Source organism: Pecten maximus, chromosome 1, assembly GCF_902652985.1.
Source record: "Pecten maximus chromosome 1, xPecMax1.1, whole genome shotgun sequence".
NCBI lineage: Eukaryota > Metazoa > Mollusca > Bivalvia > Pectinida > Pectinidae > Pecten > Pecten maximus.
Genome location: NC_047015.1, coordinates 43,454,889 through 43,473,840, shown reverse-complemented (window position 1 = coordinate 43,473,840; position 18,952 = coordinate 43,454,889). Strand labels below are relative to the sequence as shown.

The 18,952-nt window shown below is 34.6% G+C and overlaps 2 protein-coding genes across 2 annotated transcripts in view; one reads left to right on the top strand and one right to left on the bottom strand.

Annotated features, from left to right (window-relative positions):
• LOC117334431 (sperm-tail PG-rich repeat-containing protein 2-like) overlaps positions 1 to 4,159 on the bottom strand; it is an 83,472-nt gene extending 79,313 nt beyond the window's left edge. Inside the window, exons 1-4 of the mRNA XM_033894060.1 lie at positions 4,029 to 4,159; positions 2,775 to 2,961; positions 2,393 to 2,514; positions 901 to 1,050 (exon numbers count right to left, since the gene is read on the bottom strand). Coding sequence (XP_033749951.1) covers positions 901 to 1,050; positions 2,393 to 2,514; positions 2,775 to 2,886 — 384 coding nt within the window. The 5' untranslated portion in view covers positions 2,887 to 2,961; positions 4,029 to 4,159. The remainder of the gene's footprint in view (positions 1 to 900; positions 1,051 to 2,392; positions 2,515 to 2,774; positions 2,962 to 4,028) is intronic.
• Positions 4,160 to 4,251: 92 nt separating this feature from the next.
• The window catches only part of LOC117334438 (short-chain dehydrogenase/reductase family 42E member 1-like), a 184,459-nt gene continuing 169,758 nt past the window's right edge, over positions 4,252 to 18,952 (top strand). The window contains exons 1-3 of the mRNA XM_033894072.1: positions 4,252 to 4,417; positions 7,893 to 8,062; positions 11,448 to 11,543. Of these exons, the coding sequence (XP_033749963.1) occupies positions 4,267 to 4,417; positions 7,893 to 8,062; positions 11,448 to 11,543 (417 nt within the window). The 5' untranslated portion in view covers positions 4,252 to 4,266. The remainder of the gene's footprint in view (positions 4,418 to 7,892; positions 8,063 to 11,447; positions 11,544 to 18,952) is intronic.

Genomic DNA, 18,952 nt, shown 5'->3' with positions numbered 1-18,952 from the left:
AGCTCAGTAATTTCAATATTATGAACCAGCCATTACATTTAATGAACGAGGCATTACATTTACTGAACGAGGCATTATACTTACTGAACGAGGCATTACATTTACTGAACGAGGCATTAAACTTAACTGAACGAGGCATTACATTTACTGAACAAGATATTACATTTACTGAACGAGACATTACATTAACTGAACGAGACATTACATTTACTGAACGAGACATTACATTTACTGAACGAGACATTACATTAACTGAACGAGACATTACATTTACTGAACGAGACATTACATTTACTGAACCAGATATTACATTTACTGAACGAGACATTACATTAACTGAACGAGACATTACATTTACTGAACAAGACATTACATTTACTGAACAAGACATTATATTTAATGAATGAGGCATTACACTTATTGAAGCAGGTATTATACTTATAATGAAATGGCCATTACACTTACTGAACGAGGCATTTTACTTACTGTATTTTACAGGGAATAAGCCCAGGGGGCTAGTGCCTTGAAAATGGGCAAAAGTTGGGGGTGGCCTTATCCCTGAATAAGACCCTATGTAAGAAGGAAAATACCGGCCACCATCTTGGATTACACCTCCCAGGTACTGAACCAGATGTTACAATAACTGGACCAGCCATTGCACTTACTGAACCAGGCATTTTACCTAATCACAGGCTAATGAACCAGGCATTATACTTTCTGAACCGGCCATTACATGTACCAGATACTGAACCAGATGTTACAATAACTGGACCAGCCATTACACTTACTGAACCAGCCATTTTACCTAATGAACCAGGCATTATACTTTCTGAACCGGCCATTACATGTACCAGATACTGAACCAGATGTTACAATAACTGAACCAGCCATTACACTTACTGAACCAGCCTTGTCCTTACTGCCAGGTGCTGGTGCGGACTTGGATCCTCTGAACTCTGTGTATTTATCAACACTGTATGTTCCTGGGCCAGGATTATCTGTGACAGAATCTGCAAACCTCTTAGACTTGTTGGCCAATGTTTTACCACCCTGCAACAAACATTCATTTCATAAAATAATGAAATTTTATACAAATATTACGTAAAAAGAAACCAAAGTACAATGATAAAAAGTTAGCTATCCTGGGTGGACCTGTGATACAGTCCAACATATTAGGATAAGCATCAAATCTTATGGCCCTAATTTATGAAGAAGATGAAGCAAAACATTGTTTACTTTTTATCTAACAGAAGTTAATACTAGTACGAGAGTAAATTAAGGCTATAGGTCAGACGGACCATGTTTGGTATACATGTTTCAATGAGTCCACAGCATTAGTAATATATTGGGTACAGCACCTATAGTGGCCATGGATACATGACCCTGATCAAAATCTGAGTCCGAGAACGGCCAGAGTAACTCTGTCCAGGAACATTGATCTCAATCAAGTCCTAAATAAGATAGGACGACAGTGTCTGAGCTAGGACGACTACCTCTGTCCAGGAACAGGATCTCAATCAAGTCCTAAATAAGATGCAGACGACACTGTCTGAGCTAGGACGACTACCTCTGTCCAGGAACATTGATCTCAATCAAATCCTAAATAAGATACAGACGACAGTGTCTGAGCTAGGACGACTACCTCTGTCCAGGAACATTGATCTCAATCAAGTCCTAAATAAGATGCAGACGACAGTGTCTGATCTAGGACGACTACCTCTGTCCAGGAACATTGATCTCAATCAAGTCCTAAATAAGATGCAGACGACAGTGTCTGGGCTAGGACGACTACCTCGGTCCAGGAACATTGATCTCAATCAAGTCCTAAATAAGATAGGACGACAGTTTCTGAGCTAGGACAACTACCTCTGTCCAGGAACATTGATCTCAATCAAGTCCTAAATAAGATACAGACGACAGTGTCTGAGCTAGGACGACTACCTCTGTCCAGGAACATTGATCTCAATCAAGTCCTAAATAAGATACGGACGACAGTGTCTGATCTAGGAGGACTATCTCTGTCCAGGAACATTGATCTCAATCAAGTCCTAAATAAGATGCAGACGACAGTGTCTGGGCTAGGACGACTACCTCGGTCCAGGAACATTGATCTCAATCAAGTCCTAAATAAGATAGGACGACAGTGTCTGAGCTAGGACGACTACCTCTGTCCAGGAACATTGATCTCAATCAAGTCCTAAATAAGATACAGACGACAGTGTCTGAGCTAGGACGACTACCTCTGTCCAGGAACATTGATCTCAATCAAGTCCTAAATAAGATACGGACGACAGTGTCTGATCTAGGACGACTATCTCTGTCCAGGAACATTGATCTCAATCAAGTCCTAAATAAGATACAGACGACAGTGTCTGAGCTAGGACAACTATACCTTGATCATATCTTGGGCAAGAGCTGGATCATAGTGACCTGGTCCAGGGGCAGCAACGACCTGGTCTCGGACATTAAAGAATCCATCTCTACTGGTCATGGACAAGAATGGGGCATAACCATCTGTAGGTGACAAGATGTTGTATCAAAATTAGATATATCTAATATGAAATGATGTTTTGATAAAATCACTCAAACCATCCAGATAATGATTTAATGATAAAATCAATGTTTAGATAATTTGAGAAATTATTGCATTTATACATATATATATCTTCCATTTAATGTATATTCTGAGATTCATATAATTCTATATTCAATTACTTAATTACATTAACATGTATATTTGTATTGTTAAACCAAATCGACTTAGTGAAAATTACCAGCTTTTATTCTGCCCTTGCCAGTAAGTCCAGCATCATAAGATCCTGGCCCCACATTATGAGGTGTGGATCCATATAGAGCCACCAGATCCCTTGGTGCTCGGTCATACATCTTGGCTTTTTCTCTTTATTTTTTTTTGTGAGCCTTTTTTTTCTCAATAAGCTGAATATTACATTAGCCCTTCATCTGAAAAGAAATTGCAGAAATCAAAATTATGCATGGGAATTATATATGTTTGTACTGCATACATGTATTCATCTTTTTTTTTTACTTTACAAGGATAAGGATATTTGTACTGTGGTCAAGATTTTGTTTTCTTTATGGCAAGGAGGATGGGGTTGCAGACACTACAGCTAAAATGGCAAACAAATATATCAGTTTAGTTGAGAATGTGGACATCATATTTTACAGATACTGGGACTTGATGTATTAGTCTGAAAGGCTCTGACTATCTATCTGTGATGTAATTTTTGTCTGTGTACAGTTGATAGTTATAGACTTCCTCCTTACATAATAACAAAGAAATTTTACCAATTTGTTCATGTGTTCGCTTTTAGTCAATGCTTCTAATTCTCAACAGCAAATTTCATGCTTTTTATAAAGGAGTAATTTTGACTATCGACCATAATATGTACAGACAAAATTATATTTTGAATAGGTAATCAGAGTCTTACTTTCAGACAGGGACAAACCAGTTACCATTAATTGAATGGCTACTGCATAGTGTCATTGAATCTTATAATGTAATGGTGTTTTTTCATACTTATTTCAATTTTTTTTGTGAAATTTCATAAAATAATTCTAGTTGGTCTACATTACTGACTGAATAACTAACTACCCAGGTAGTATCATTACAGGTAACCATTGTAGTTGGTGACATATGGACAATTATAAGCAAGACTTATGTACTGTACCTGGTAAACATACTGTATCTTATTCAGTTATTGTGCATGTGGGTCAATCATGTATACAAAAATGTACATGCATTCAAAAGGAAATTGTTGTGACGAACAACACAACTCATAAATGACAATCACATCTAGATAATAATTTCCCATATGTAATTAAGCTTACAATTTCTATCATATGAAAACATAAATGAAGTAGAATCCGTTTTAAATGGAATTTGCTGAGATGTAACTGAAATGTTTTGCAGAACTGATGAAGTCTGTTTACTAATTTACCGTCAGAAAATTTAGCTGTAACATCAAAAATAGTTCATATGATCAAAACAAGTTATCAATTATACATACCTGTACTGTCATGCGCATATCCTCATCTGTGGTTAAATTATCTTGGATAAAAACAAGGATAACACCTACAACCGTTCTTCCATTTACTTCTGTTGCTATGGTAGACAATATGGCCGCCGGTTTATCGACCTCTTTGCGGACCGTTGTCGTAATATATAGAGCTACACTTCGTTAACATTTTATTGGAAGCTAATACATCTTGTGATGGGCAACTTTGTAAACAACTGATAGTTGTTGTATGCTATATTGTAATCAATCAATTCAAAGTAATGTTGTGAAACTTTATGGTAACACATGCGACTTCCTGTTTGTTGATCGGCCGGTTTGTTTACATTTTACATTACACAACCAAGTAGATACGAGCTACGCCTACATTGTGCTCTTTGAAGGTTTGACATTAACTTCTGTGTGTGTTAAATTTTAAATTGCAACTTCGTATAATTTCGTGACATTCTTGTAGATGTTATGTACGCCTAGCAGTAGCAAATATTTTCTTACAACATGAATTCAAAGTTCTAAAAGCATAACATGTACAGTTAGTGTAGATTTCTAGCGCATACAGTATATACAGCTCTACTTTTGGTAGGAAATTATGAGCTTTATATCGGCCGTAGATAACATATTCCTACAATACAAGAAATTTTATAAGCATCGTTTAGTAATAACATGAACATCAGCTCGAAAGAGTTTCACAATGTACAGTATATATGTTTACAAGTGTACATGTAATTTGTAAAAAGGGAATACAGTTGTACATCACTGGAAGACATCGATATAAGTCTTATTGGACTTCTTTGATGTATCTTGGCGTTTTCCCACAACTAAAATTTGTCCTTTGTACATAAACATATAAATGGTCCTACCATCTCCAGCGGATTGGAATTTTACTTTCTCCTGGTGGTAGTATAGTAGGGTTACACTTGAAGAATGAGAGATCACTACATGTAGTTTAAGCCCCAGGGCGGAGAATGAGAGATCACTACATGTAGTTTAAGCCCTGAGGGCGGAGAATGAGAGATCACTACATGTAGTTTAAGCCCCAGGGCGGAGAATGAGAGATCACTACATGTAGTTTAAGCTCCAGGGCGGAGAATGAGAGATCACTACATGTAGTTTTAGCCCCAGGGTGGAGAATGAGAGATCACTACATGTAGTTTAAGCCCCAGGATGGAGAATGAGAGATCACTACATGTAGTTTTAGCCTCAGGGTGGGTAAGATGTTTTTCATTAACTCCTATACCTACATGTATTTCAGATTTGTTGTCGTTGACCTAAACGATGTCCTTTTAAAAATCTGATGAGCTAAAATAGGACAGCTAACTCCTGTCATAATGAAAACAAGTCTCTTGGGTCTGCACTTCAATGTATATCATATGTTTTCAACTATTTGATACCATCATGTTGATATGGGAAAACAGACATATATCGAAACATCAACCATTTTACGACATATCTGACCACATAGGCATACATGGCAACATACATAAACAGGTCATTCTACTCATTAGATAATCCAGCTTTGAGTTTAAAAAACATTTTGCGGCTATATTTGTGTTGACTACGTTCATGTTACCTGGCTAGATTTTGTATGACACAGGGTAATCCTCAGGCTGAAAATGGTTCCCTGTGAGACTTCACATTACAAATATGGCCACTGATTTGGAAGAAAAACCTGGTTTGTGGCTGTCTTTTGATAAACAGACTTTGTTACCAACAAATGTGTAACTGTTTACAATTAAGGTGACCCTTACCAAAGGTTACCAGGTGAATTTTTTGTAACAATAATGATGGTGACATTTACTAAATATGTAGGTACAGTATAACCATGGTGATATTTACTAGATATGTAACTATAACCATGGTGACGTTTACTGAATGTGTAACTATAACCATGGTGACATTTAATGAATGTGTAACTATAACCATGGTGACATTTACTAAATGTTCAACTGTTACCATGGTGACATTTACTAAATGTGTAACTTGCCATGGTGACATTTACTAAATGAATGTGTAACTATGGTGACGTTTACTAAATGTTTAACTATAGCCCTGATGATGTTTACTTAATGTGTAGCTGTAACCATGGTTATAACTAAATGTGTAACTATAACCATGGTTATAACTAAATGTTTAACTGTTACCATGGTGACATTTACTAAATGTTTAACTGTTACCATGGTGACGTTTACTAAATGTTAACTATAATCATGGTTATAACTAAATGTGTAACTATAATCATGGTTATAACTAAATGTGTAACTATAATCATGGTTATAACTAAATGTTTAACTGCTACCATGGTGATACTTACAAAATGTTTAACTGCACCATGGTGATGTTTACTAAACGTTTAACTGTTACCATGGTGACGTTTACTAAATGTTTAATTGTTACCATGGTGACATTCACAAAATGTGTAACTATAACTATGGTGACATTTACTAAATGTTTAATTGGTACTATGGTGACATTCACTAAATGTGTAACTATAGCTATGTTGACGTTTACTAAATGTTTAACTGGTACTATGGTGACAGTTTTGTGTTGTGTATATGGTAGAAGATAAAAAAGATCATCAAAGTTATTGTGACACTGAATTCTACTCTTTGCTATTGATATCATTGCCATTCCACCACATCATTTTTAACAAATTGTCTCATATTAACAAAGTTCTTGTCTAATTGTTGATCATAACAGGCCAGATAGGCCTGTTGTTTATGTTGACAATGTCCTATTACATTGATTACCTGTGGCATGTAGACAACCTGGTGGAACGAGTCCCAGGATTCTGTTTCTATTGACAATTTTCATGCTTGTGGCAATAAACTTGGCTTCAGCATCTTTGTCTTGAGCAAGTTGATTATGATGTGCCCCGATAACGGAGTCTCTGTCATGTTTACAGTGCATTTCTGATCGTAAATCTGATTCTGACGACAAAATACTCACATTCACCGTCACTGATATTGACGCAAACATATGAAATCATTACGACTACAAGTTGTGTATCTTTACAATCGGTATAGAACACAGAGAGAAGAAGGTGGCCGTAGATTATACATTGATATTCTGTTGATATTCCTATTCCTAACCTTAAAGTGTAATCGTTGTACCACATGAGAAAAAAACATTAACTGAATAAAGTGCCATTTTAGAGAACACCAGCTTTAAAATTATTGTCTTGTAGTATTTTCTCTTCATGTGTATGAATAAACTGCCTCATGCTCTGAAGTTTGCAATTCAATTTCACATCCAAGAATTTAACATCATCTTATCAATACTGTCAGTTTTAAGATTTATATATCATTATGTGATACACAGTTTTTTTATATTGTAACCCCCTATATATGCAAGTGTGATACAAAGTTATATATTTATCATAACAGGTGTGACAAACATTTTTATATATAATTTTGTATGCATGTACAAATGTATAGATAATTACAGGCATGATAATTATATATAAACAGTTTATATATATAATAACAGGTGTGATATACAGTTTTATATATAATTACAGGTGTGATATACAGTTTAGATATATAATTACAGGTGTGATATACAGTTTTATATATAATTACAGGTGTGATATACAGTTTATATATAATTACAGGTGTGATATACAGTTTATATATAATTACAGGTGTGATATACAGTTTATATATATAATTACAGGTGTGATATACAGTTTATATATATAATTACAGGTGTGATATACATTTTATATATATAATTACAGGTGTGATATACAGTTTATATATAATTACAGGTGTGATATACAGTTCATATATACATAATTACAGGTGTGATATACAGTTTTATATATAATTACAGGTGTGATATACAGTTTATATATAATTACAGGTGTGAAGAACAGGATGAGGGGAAGTAAAGAGGTACATCTGGTAACAGGAGGAGGGGGTTACCCAGGCTACACCCTAGGCAAGCAGCTTATTGAACGGGGCCACAAAGTTATCCTTCTCGATCTCAGGGAACCAAAATGGCCACTGACGGAAGGCATGACTTTTATAAAGGTAACCAATCTCTTTCATTTGTATAATTTGATTATTTTAGGATATGAACATCAGAAATGCTTTTAATTCTTATTAAGTAGTGAAGCACAATATAACTACGGTTATTTGATTTATAAGAAGCAGTGTGTGGGGATCTCAAAACAAGAACAAAACGAAGGTTGTTATATTTTAGATTTCCAATGAATTTATGCATGCACATATTGTAAAAATATCTTCACAAATCTGAAAATGATGACTCAACTCTTAAAAAAGAAATATGCAAAGTAATGGTTAATGCCCTATAATTAGAGTATATATAGATAATATCACAAATCTATAAGTTGATCCGATAAAAAATTTGACATATGTTACATGTATATTCGTACATAAACTTAATGATGTCCTTTGATCAAATCAATGACATAAAAGTGTGTACTTACCTTTGACAAGTTTGTATAAATCTACAATACGTGGTACCTGATACTGTTCAATAGGGCACTGTATACAGCCAATCGTGTTACAGCTGACATCTTCTTACATCAATCTGTAAAAAAAATATGTAAATTAAATTTATGTTAAAATAAATAATTAATTAAGAACAATTTAACAATAAACATATAGCCTGTCATTATCCAGAATGATTTTGTTATGGCTCAGTTTCATCAACATTCATTTCCCTAGGAAAACATTAATTGTTTTAGGGGAGAAATCTGATTTAAGGAACTTTCCTTAAATTCTGAAGTGATTTCTTATGGAAATTTTCAGTTCAGAAATTCCCTTAAGCCCAGGAATAATAATGAAGCTGGGGCCAGATATCTGTATAGCAAGAGTAAACTCATTGTTCTAATGTCTGTAGACAGGTAAATGAAATGTCCAGATGGAGAAAGGGAACACACTGTGTCTAGATGTCAGTATAAAGAAAGATATGGTCATCAGATGACAGTATAAAAGGGAAATATGATTGTCTGATGTCTGTATAAAGAGAGAGATATGATTGTCTGATATCAGTATAAAGAGAGATATGATTGTCTGATATCAGTATGAAGAGAGATATGATTGTCTGATGTCAGTATAAAGAGAGATAGGATTGTCTGATGTCAGTATAAAGAGAGATATGATTGTCTGATGTCTGTATAAAGTGAGAGATATGATTGTCTGATGTCTGTATAAAGGGAGAGATATGGTCATCAGATGTCAGTTTAAAAAGGGAAATATGATTGTCTGATGTCTGTATAAAGGGAGATATGATTGTCTGATGTCAGTATAAAGAGAGAGATATGATTTTCTGATGTCAGTATAAAGAGAGAGATATGATTTTCTCTTACCCTGGACAGGGATATCTGCAATTTTACTGGGGTGAGATTTTCTTATCTCACCCTAGGGAAAAGACAAGCTTCACATGCTCTTTTCATGTTCTCAACAATTGTATTTCGTCACGTCAATAATACCATGACGTCATGGCAACAGTACAATGACGTCACGTTGACAATTCAATCACGTCACGTCAACATTTCCTTGCATTGATGTAACGTCAATATTAGATATAAGAGGGTAAACAGGGTAAGAGAAAAATAATCATTCACTCCCATGGAAGTGAGACGGGAGAATCTCAACCCTCGGGGAAGGATACTTAAGCTGCCAAGCACTCAGCAAGCCTTGTGTTTGACAACTTAAGAATCTTCCCCTCGGATTGTGATTCCTCTGTCTCACCCCCAAGGGGGTGAACGATTCTATTAGTCTAATTTCAGTATAAAGGGAGAGTTTAGTCATCAGATGTCAGTATAAAAAGGGAAATATGAATGTCTGATATCACTATAATGAGGGAAGTATGACTGTCTGATGTCACTATAATGAGGGAAATATGACTGTCTGATGTCAGTATAAAGAGGGAAATATGATTGTCAGATGTCTGTACAAAGAGGGAAATGTCAGATATCTGTATAAAGAGGGAAATATGATTGTCAGATATCTGTATAAAGAGGGAAATGTCAGATATCTGTATAAAGAGGGAAATGTCAGATATCTGTATAAAGAGGGAAATGTCAGATATCTGTATAAAGAGGGAAATGTCAGATATCTGTATAAAGAGGGAAATGTCAGATATCTGTATAAAGAGGGAAATGTCAGATGTCTGTACAAAGAGGGAAATGTCAGATATCTGTATAAAGAGGGAAATGTCAGATATCTGTATAAAGAGGGAAATATGATTGTCAGATGTCTGTACAATGAGGGAAATGAAATCTTTAGATTTCAAAGTAGACAAGAAAATGTTTTGTGACATAAATGTTAAGTTAATGATCAAATGTTGTGAATTTTAATATCTATAAAATTCTGAAATATTCTGTCTTAAAACTTCTTCCATTGTAACGCGTTGTATTCTGGTGTGGGATATAAATCTAATTATGTAGATTTCACTAGTTAACTGTGTTACTGTATGCTGGTTTTCATCAGCTATTGATAGAGTAAAATCAAGGTGGAAACACACCAAATACAAAACTGTCAAATATCAATAAAAAGACAAACCAGAAGATAAAAACAGATGGAAGAATATCAATAAAACCGCCAGAATGAATAAACTGTAGGAATATCAATATGGAACACAGAATAGAAAAAATGAGAAGTTTCAGTACAGAAGTAAGAAATATCAATATTAAGACATCACCTTATGTAGCTCACGTGGCCCTAGCAAGGCTCTGTGTATATTGGCTAAAGTAACAAATGTCTGACTGATTTTATCTTCAGCAGTGATTGGTTTATGTGGAATTGATCGCCTGGTTTTAACGTTGTTTAATTGATTCTGGGGTGTTCTATCATAGAGGAAGATGTTTTTATCTTACATCCTGTTATGTTTGCTTACCAGACAAGGCAATAACTGTTGGTGAATGTCCAAGGTCAGGATAATGTTTCAAAGGTCAAAAACGTGTTTCAAAGGTCAGGGTACTGTTTCAAATGTCCAAGGAATGCTTCAAAGGTTGGGATATGGTTTTGAAGGTCAAAGGAATGATTCAAAGATCAGGATACTGTTTCAATGGTCAGAAAACTATTTTGATAGTCAGGATACTGTTTCAAAGTTTCCAAGACATGCTTTAAAGGTCAGTAAACTGTTTCAAAGGTCAAAGAAATGCTTTGAAGATCAAGATACCGTTTCAAAGGTCAAAGAAATGCTTCAGAGTACAGGATACTATTTCTAAGGTCAAAGAAATGAAAGGGAGGTCAGAATACTGTTTCTAAGGTCAAAGAAATTCTTCAAAGTTCAGGATACTGTTTCTAATGCCAAAGAATTGAAACAAAGGTCAGAATACTGTTTCAGATCATATCGGAGGCTACCGCGTATGTAGGGCCATATTTCTGACACTTCAATACCATATATATGTATATATAATTTGTAATCTATGTCTGTTTCCAGGCTAGCATCACCAACGTTGATGAACTAGAAGCAGCATTTAAGGGTGTGGACTGTGTGTACCACATGGCATCCTATGGTATGTCAGGCAGGGAACAGGTAAGTCCAAGTATGGTATGTCAGGTAGGGAACAGGTAAGTCTAAGTATGGTATGTCAGGTAGGGAACAGGTAGGTCTAAGTATGGTATGTCAGGTAGGGAACAGGTAAGTCTAAGTATGGTATGTCAGGTAGGGAACAGGTAGGTCTAAGTATGGTATGTCAGGTAGGGAACAGGTAGGTCTAAGTATGGTATGTCGGGCAGGGAACAGGTAAGTCTAAGTATGATTACATTGATGATAATCACATCACAACAAAGACATGTCAATTCATTACTCCTATAATGTAAATGTTATGGAACCCTTTATTCTGATTTTGATTGAAACACAATTCCATTATTGTAAATGTCATGGAAACGTGATTGAAACACAATTCCATTAATGTAAATGGGATTGAAACACAATTCCATTAATGTAAATGGGATTGAAACACAATTCCACTAATGTAAATGGGATTGAAACACAATTCCATTAATGTAAATGGTATTGAAACACAATTCCATTAATGTAAATGGGATTGAAACACGATTCCATTAATGTAATGGTATTGAAACACAATTCCATTAATGTAAATGGGATTGAAACACGATTCCATTAATGTAAATGGGATTGAAACACGATTCCACTAATGTAAATGGGATTGAAACACGATTCCATTAATGTAAATGGGATTGAAACACAATTCCACTAATGTAAATGGGATTGAAACACAATTCCATTAATGTAAATGGGATTGAAACACAATTCCATTAATGTAAATGGGATTGAAACACGATTCCATTAATGTAAATGGTATTGAAACACAATTCCATTAATGTAAATGGGATTGAAACACGATTCCACTAATGTAAATGGGATTGAAACACGATTCCACTAATGTAAATGGGATTGAAACACGATTCCATTAATGTAAATGGGATTGAAATACGATTCCACTAATGTAAATGGGATTGAAACACGATTCCATTAATGTAAATGGGATTGAAACACAATTCCATTAATGTAAATGGGATTGAAACACGATTCCACTAATGTAAATGGGATTGAAACACGATTCCATTAATGTAAATGGTATTGAAACACAATTCCATTAATGTAAATGGGATTGAAACACGATTCCACTAATGCAAATGGGATTGAAACACGATTCCATTAATGTAAATGGTATTGAAACACAATTCCATTAATGTAAATTGGATTGAAACACGATTCCACTAATGTAAATGGGATTGAAACACGATTCCATTAATGTAATTGGGATTGAAACACGATTCCATTAATGTAAATGGGATTGAAACACGATTCCACTAATGTAAATGGGATTGAAACACGATTCCATTAATGTAAATGGGAATGTGATTAAACACAATTCCACTAATGCAAATGGGATTGAAACACAATTCCATTAATGTAAATGGTATTGAAACACAATTCCATTAATGTAAATGGGATTGAAACACGATTCCACTAATGTAAATGGGATTGAAACACGATTCCACTAATGTAAATGGGATTGAAACACGATTCCATTAATGTAAATGGGATTGAAACACGATTCCACTAATGTAAATGGGATTGAAACACGATTCCATTAATGTAAATGGGATTGAAACACAATTCCATTAATGTAAATAGGATTGAAACACAATTCCATTAATGTAAATGGGATTGAAACACGATTCCACTAATGTAAATGGGATTGAAACACGATTCCATTAATGTAGATGGGATTGAAACACGATTCCACTAATGTGAATGTGATTGAAACACGATTCCATTAATGTAAATAGGATTGTAACACAATTCCATTAATGTAAATAGGATTGAAACACAATTCCATTAATGTAAATGGGATTGAAACACGATTCCACTAATGTAAATGGGATTGAAACACAATTCCATTAATGTAAATAGGATTGAAACACAATTCCATTAATGTAAATAGGATTGAAACACAATTCCATTAATGTAAATGGGATTGAAACACGATTCCACTAATGTAAATGGGATTGAAACACGATTCCATTAATGTAAATGGGATTGAAACACAATTCCACTAATGTAAAGGGGATTGAAACACGATTCCACTAATGTAAATGGGATTGAAACATGATTCCATTAATGTAAATGGGATTGAAACACGATTCCATTAATGTAAATTGGATTGAAACACGATTCCACTAATGTAAATGGGATTGAAACACGATTCCACTAATGTAAATGGGATTGAAACACGATTCCATTAATGTAAATGGGATTGAAACACGATTCCATTAATGTAAATTGGATTGAAACACGATTCCACTAATGTAAATGGGATTGAAACACGATTCCACTAATGTAAATGGGATTGAAACACGATTCCACTAATGTAAATGGGATTGAAACACGATTCCACTAATGTAAATGGGATTGAAACACAATTCCACTAATGTAAAGGGGATTGAAACACGATTCCACTAATATAAGTGGGATTGAAACACAATTCCACTAATGTAAATGGGATTGAAACACGATTCCACTAATGTAAATGGGATTGAAACATGATTCCACTAATGTAAATGGGATTGAAACACGTACGATTCCACTAATGTAAATGGGATTGAAACACGATTCCACTAATGTAAATGTGATTGAAACACAATTCCATTAATGTAAATGGGATTGAAACACGATTCCACTAATGTAAATGGGATTGAAACACGATTCCATTAATGTAATTGGGATTGAAACACAATTCCACTAATGTAAATGGGATTGAAACACGATTCCACTAATGTAAATGGGATTGAAACACGATTCCACTAATGTAAATGGGATTGAAACACGATTCAATTAATGTAAATGGAATTGAAACACGATTCCACTAATGTAAATGGGATTGAAACACGATTCCACTAATGTAAATGGGATTGAAACACGATTCCACTAATGTAAATGGGATTGAAACACGATTCCGCTAATGTAAATGGGATTGAAACCTAAGGAGTCAAAAAGACAACAACACAGTGTCAGTATAGCTTTTTTTTAACACCTTTTCATAAATGGCAAACTGTATTTTTATTGATTTCAGTTGAATATAGCCACTATCCCAGAAAAAAAACCAAGGTGTGTACTTATAGAGAAAGCTGTACTTATTAGGCTGTGTACAGTAGTATACTTGTACTTAAGTGGTGCAGATCGTGTAACATTTCACATTAATTATTTACATCTACAATTAACCATGTCTTGGTTGAACCTCCGAAATCTCATATCTAACACATACATATGCTATCTGCCGAATTGGTGCCCTTAAATAGATCTAGTGTGTAGGTTTGGAAACAATATGTCATATTAGGTTAAGTTATGGCCTGAAACTGATATTAATTTTTACATTGCATGAAATTTTATATTTAATGAAAAAAAAATTAACCTCAAAAGCAGTAAACATTATTGGTTTTGAGACGAACGTATGTGTGACCTACTTGGGTGAAATCAGATGACCATGCTGAATCATTAGGGCTCCGGGACCAATCTGATTATAGCTTCTGCTTGACTTCCAAAAAGCTATACCATGCATTTACCGTATCAAGTGGCAGATCGTGGAAGTGATGACAATGTATAATCTGTATTTAATGACTGTTTGATAAAAAACAAAATGTTAACGTTTGTTTTAGATGTTAACCGTAATGTAGGGGTATCACAAGTAAATTTAATGGTACAAGTCAGCAGCTTTAGTCAGTCATATGATGTAACGGCCATATTAACAACACAATAAACAACACAAACACTTTTTATCATCATGGAGATCAATATTTGACTATAGCACTTTAATCTTTGTCGTGTAGAGGAATGTTTCACGCATGGATGCATTTTGTTGAGGATTCTAACTGAGGGATTTCCAGTTATTTCTTAATTTCAAACGATGGAACAGTCCTTTCACTAACACTGTCCCATTGATGGCTAACGACCCTGTTATGTTATTTCACTGTTTTCCATGACATCAACATAAACAGATAGAATGGATGCATGTTCAAAAGAATTTTTTTCATGAATTGCATTTTGCAGTTGAGCAGCCTATTTTCTCATCAGAGAGAACATCAGGTGGTCCCATCATGGGCAACATTCTTCATCTACAATAATTAGGTTGGGGTTTTAAAAAATATTTTAGATTTCCAGCTGTAGATGTTCCAAAATTAGACATACTTGGAGTATTATATGTAGGACTATCTGCCTAGTGATTTATTTCTCCTTACTTCCAGTGATAGAACATCAGGCTATTAAGTCAGGGATGCTGGGTTTAGCTCCTAGTGGAGACATTGCAATAATAATGACTTCTGTTACAACATTTTCATTGACAATGAACAAATTGTGTAAGTACGACAAGACAATGTATGAATCATAAAAGACAATGAACCTGTCCAGTAAGACAGTGTACCTGTCCAGTAAGACAATGTATCTGTCCAGTAAGACAATGTATCTGTCCAGTAAGACAATGTACCTGTCCACTAAGACAATGTATCTGTCCATTAAGACAATGCACCTGTCCAGTAAGACAATGTATCAGACCAGTAAGACAATGTACCTGTCCAGTAAGACAATGTACCTGTCCAGTAAGATAATGTATCTGTCCAGTAAGACAATGTATCAGACCAGTAAGACAATGTACCTGTCCAGTAAGACAATGTATTTGTCCAGTAAGACAACGTTTCTGTCCAGTGAGACAATGTATCAGACCAGTAAGACAATGTGTCTGTCCAGTAAGACAATGTATCTGTCCAGTAAGACAATGTACCTGTCCAGTAAGACAATGTGTCTGTCCAGTAAGACAATGTATCTGTCCAGTAAGACAATGTATCTGTCCAGTGAGACAATGTATCTGTCCAGTAAGACAATATACCTGTCCAGTAAAACAATTTATCAGACCAGTAAGACATTGTAAAAAGTGAATTGTGTTATAAGAGAGGATATATTTTTCTGCAGATCACTGTTCAGTTTTTTAGTCTGTTTGCATTTTGATTTGTAAGGTGTTCAATATTTTGTTACTCTGCGATGCAAAAGAAATTAAATCATGGCTAATTTGCATGAGGGTTTTTAGAGGATTTGTGAAGTTGGGTTGGAATAATGCTGTCCTATCTCAACATAGTCATATCTACATTAGTTATAACTGTGTCAGGGTCGTCTCTAACACAAGGTCATCAGTCTCGCTAACTATTCATCACTGTTTGTCTGGTGGTGGTAGAGAATATCAAGTCAAACTCATTAACCACTTAAATGTCTTTAGTGGTTCAAAACCAGACACATTTCCTTAATAACTTAAGCAATTGTGTTCTAAAATAGATTCCTTATACTCAGACAATTTTAAAGAAAAGTCAGAATTCAGACTAGGATAATAGTGATCAAGATAAAAAACTTGTACATTTTTTTTAAAGAACGGATTGAGATGGAAAATCAGCCTGATATCCTGTATCGAGCTGACATTTTTATCATATTTTCCATTGTCATGTTCTGTTATTGTGTTGGTGATTATAAAGACGTAGGGAAATCTGTAAGATTCCTCCGTTTATGTATGCAACAAATCACTGTCATTTTGAAGCTTTCTTACATCACTCTGAGGCTTTCATCATAACACAGATGTTTGGGGTGATGTATTCCTATCAGGGCTGTCACGGTTTCATCTGTCACTTAACTATATTGATGGAATCATGTTGAGAATCACAAAAATGCTGCTCATGGCCGTCTCCAATTTATCATTCAAATTGCTGTAGAAATATCTTGTCAACAGAATATTTATCCAAAGTATATAATTTTTTATCATGCAAAACACATCATGTCAAATCACATTTGTGTAATTTGTTTTTTGACATGTTTGTGGAGATGGGTTAGGGGTGTATGTGTACACAGGATAATGGAGAAATTGAGTGATATGCTATACCCGACAGGAAACTCAACGAATATTGATTGTACGATGGGATACGTAGAAAAAAGATGAAATGGTTTACATTTTGGGAAATCTGTATGGAATTTCTCGTGTATATGTATACATTATCACTAGCCTTTGATGTCGGGAGACTGCATGCCTGCTTGGTAATGGAAGGGGAGGGGAATGCTGCAGAACTAACATCTACCAGGTATCCCAGTATACATAAGTAATATATACATGTGTCGATCTATAATGTCTTATATACGAAATGTAATTACAGCATTTCACCTAAACTGACTTGAGATATGATCTATCACGCAGGAAGTCTCCGTCATTCTATTGTAATTGCCAGGTTTGTCACATACACTTATTTTTTTTTGTTTAGAAATAATTTTTTTTTTCTGAAAATCTCATTTTCATTTAAAAGTGTTTATGTAAAACTTTCATATGAAATAAGTTAAGGAGTTAAAAAAGTTCAATACACATACCATAATTATTTTATCGTGTATAAGCCCAGGGGAGTGCACTGAATATGGGTTAAAGTGGGGATTGGGCTTATCCCTGAATAAGAACCCTATCTTTGCAAAAGGGAAACTTTTCTGCTGTCATCTTGGATTATAAGAAGGAAGAGGATAGCCCAATCTACATCAATGATCTATGACTGAAATATTAAAAATAAATAATGCAATACATTGTTTATTTCAATAGGATCTAGTCAGGGAGTTAAATATGATAAGTAAAATAGTACGTTGTAAGGTTCGGTAAATATTTCCTGTTAGGTCACCGCATAATTTGTGAAGACAAATAAAAATATATGAAGCATTTTCACATTGTTTTATTTGATAATCAAAGTGTCATGATCCGACTATATTGGTTATGTTACTTTAGAATCAAGTTTACAAAGTATTTCCTGTGTATGGCAATTAAGATTGGGACCAAGATAATAGGGATGACATTTTGTATTTATGACATCACAATAGTGTTACGAGCAAGTGTGATGTCTTGTTTTTATGGAATCAAAATCCAGTATCAAAAATGCCCTTTGTTAGATGATAAAATTGATTGAATAAGAAATGTACATTGTTGTTTACTTGTTATATATGACTTATCAGGTTAGATGCTTTATATATTTCTCTGCTTGGCACTTTGATGATGTAGATTATGAGTTAATTGAGGTAGGTTTAAGGCACAAGTCGGAAACTGTCTCCCTCCATCTTTTGTTTTTCTACATATGAAACACAAGCTATCAGTTATATATACAGTGTGCATCTTTGATGGTTCTTAACCTCCAATATCACTCCGTATTGAATCTTTGATGGTTCTTATAACCGCCATTCACTCCGTATTGAATCTTTTATAGTTCTTAACCTCCATTCACTCCATATTGAATCTTTTATAGTTCTTAACCTCCATTCACTCCGTATTGAATCTTTGATGGTTCTTAACCTCCATTCACTCCGTATTGAATCTTTGATGGTTCTTAACCTCCATTCACTCTGTATTGAATCTT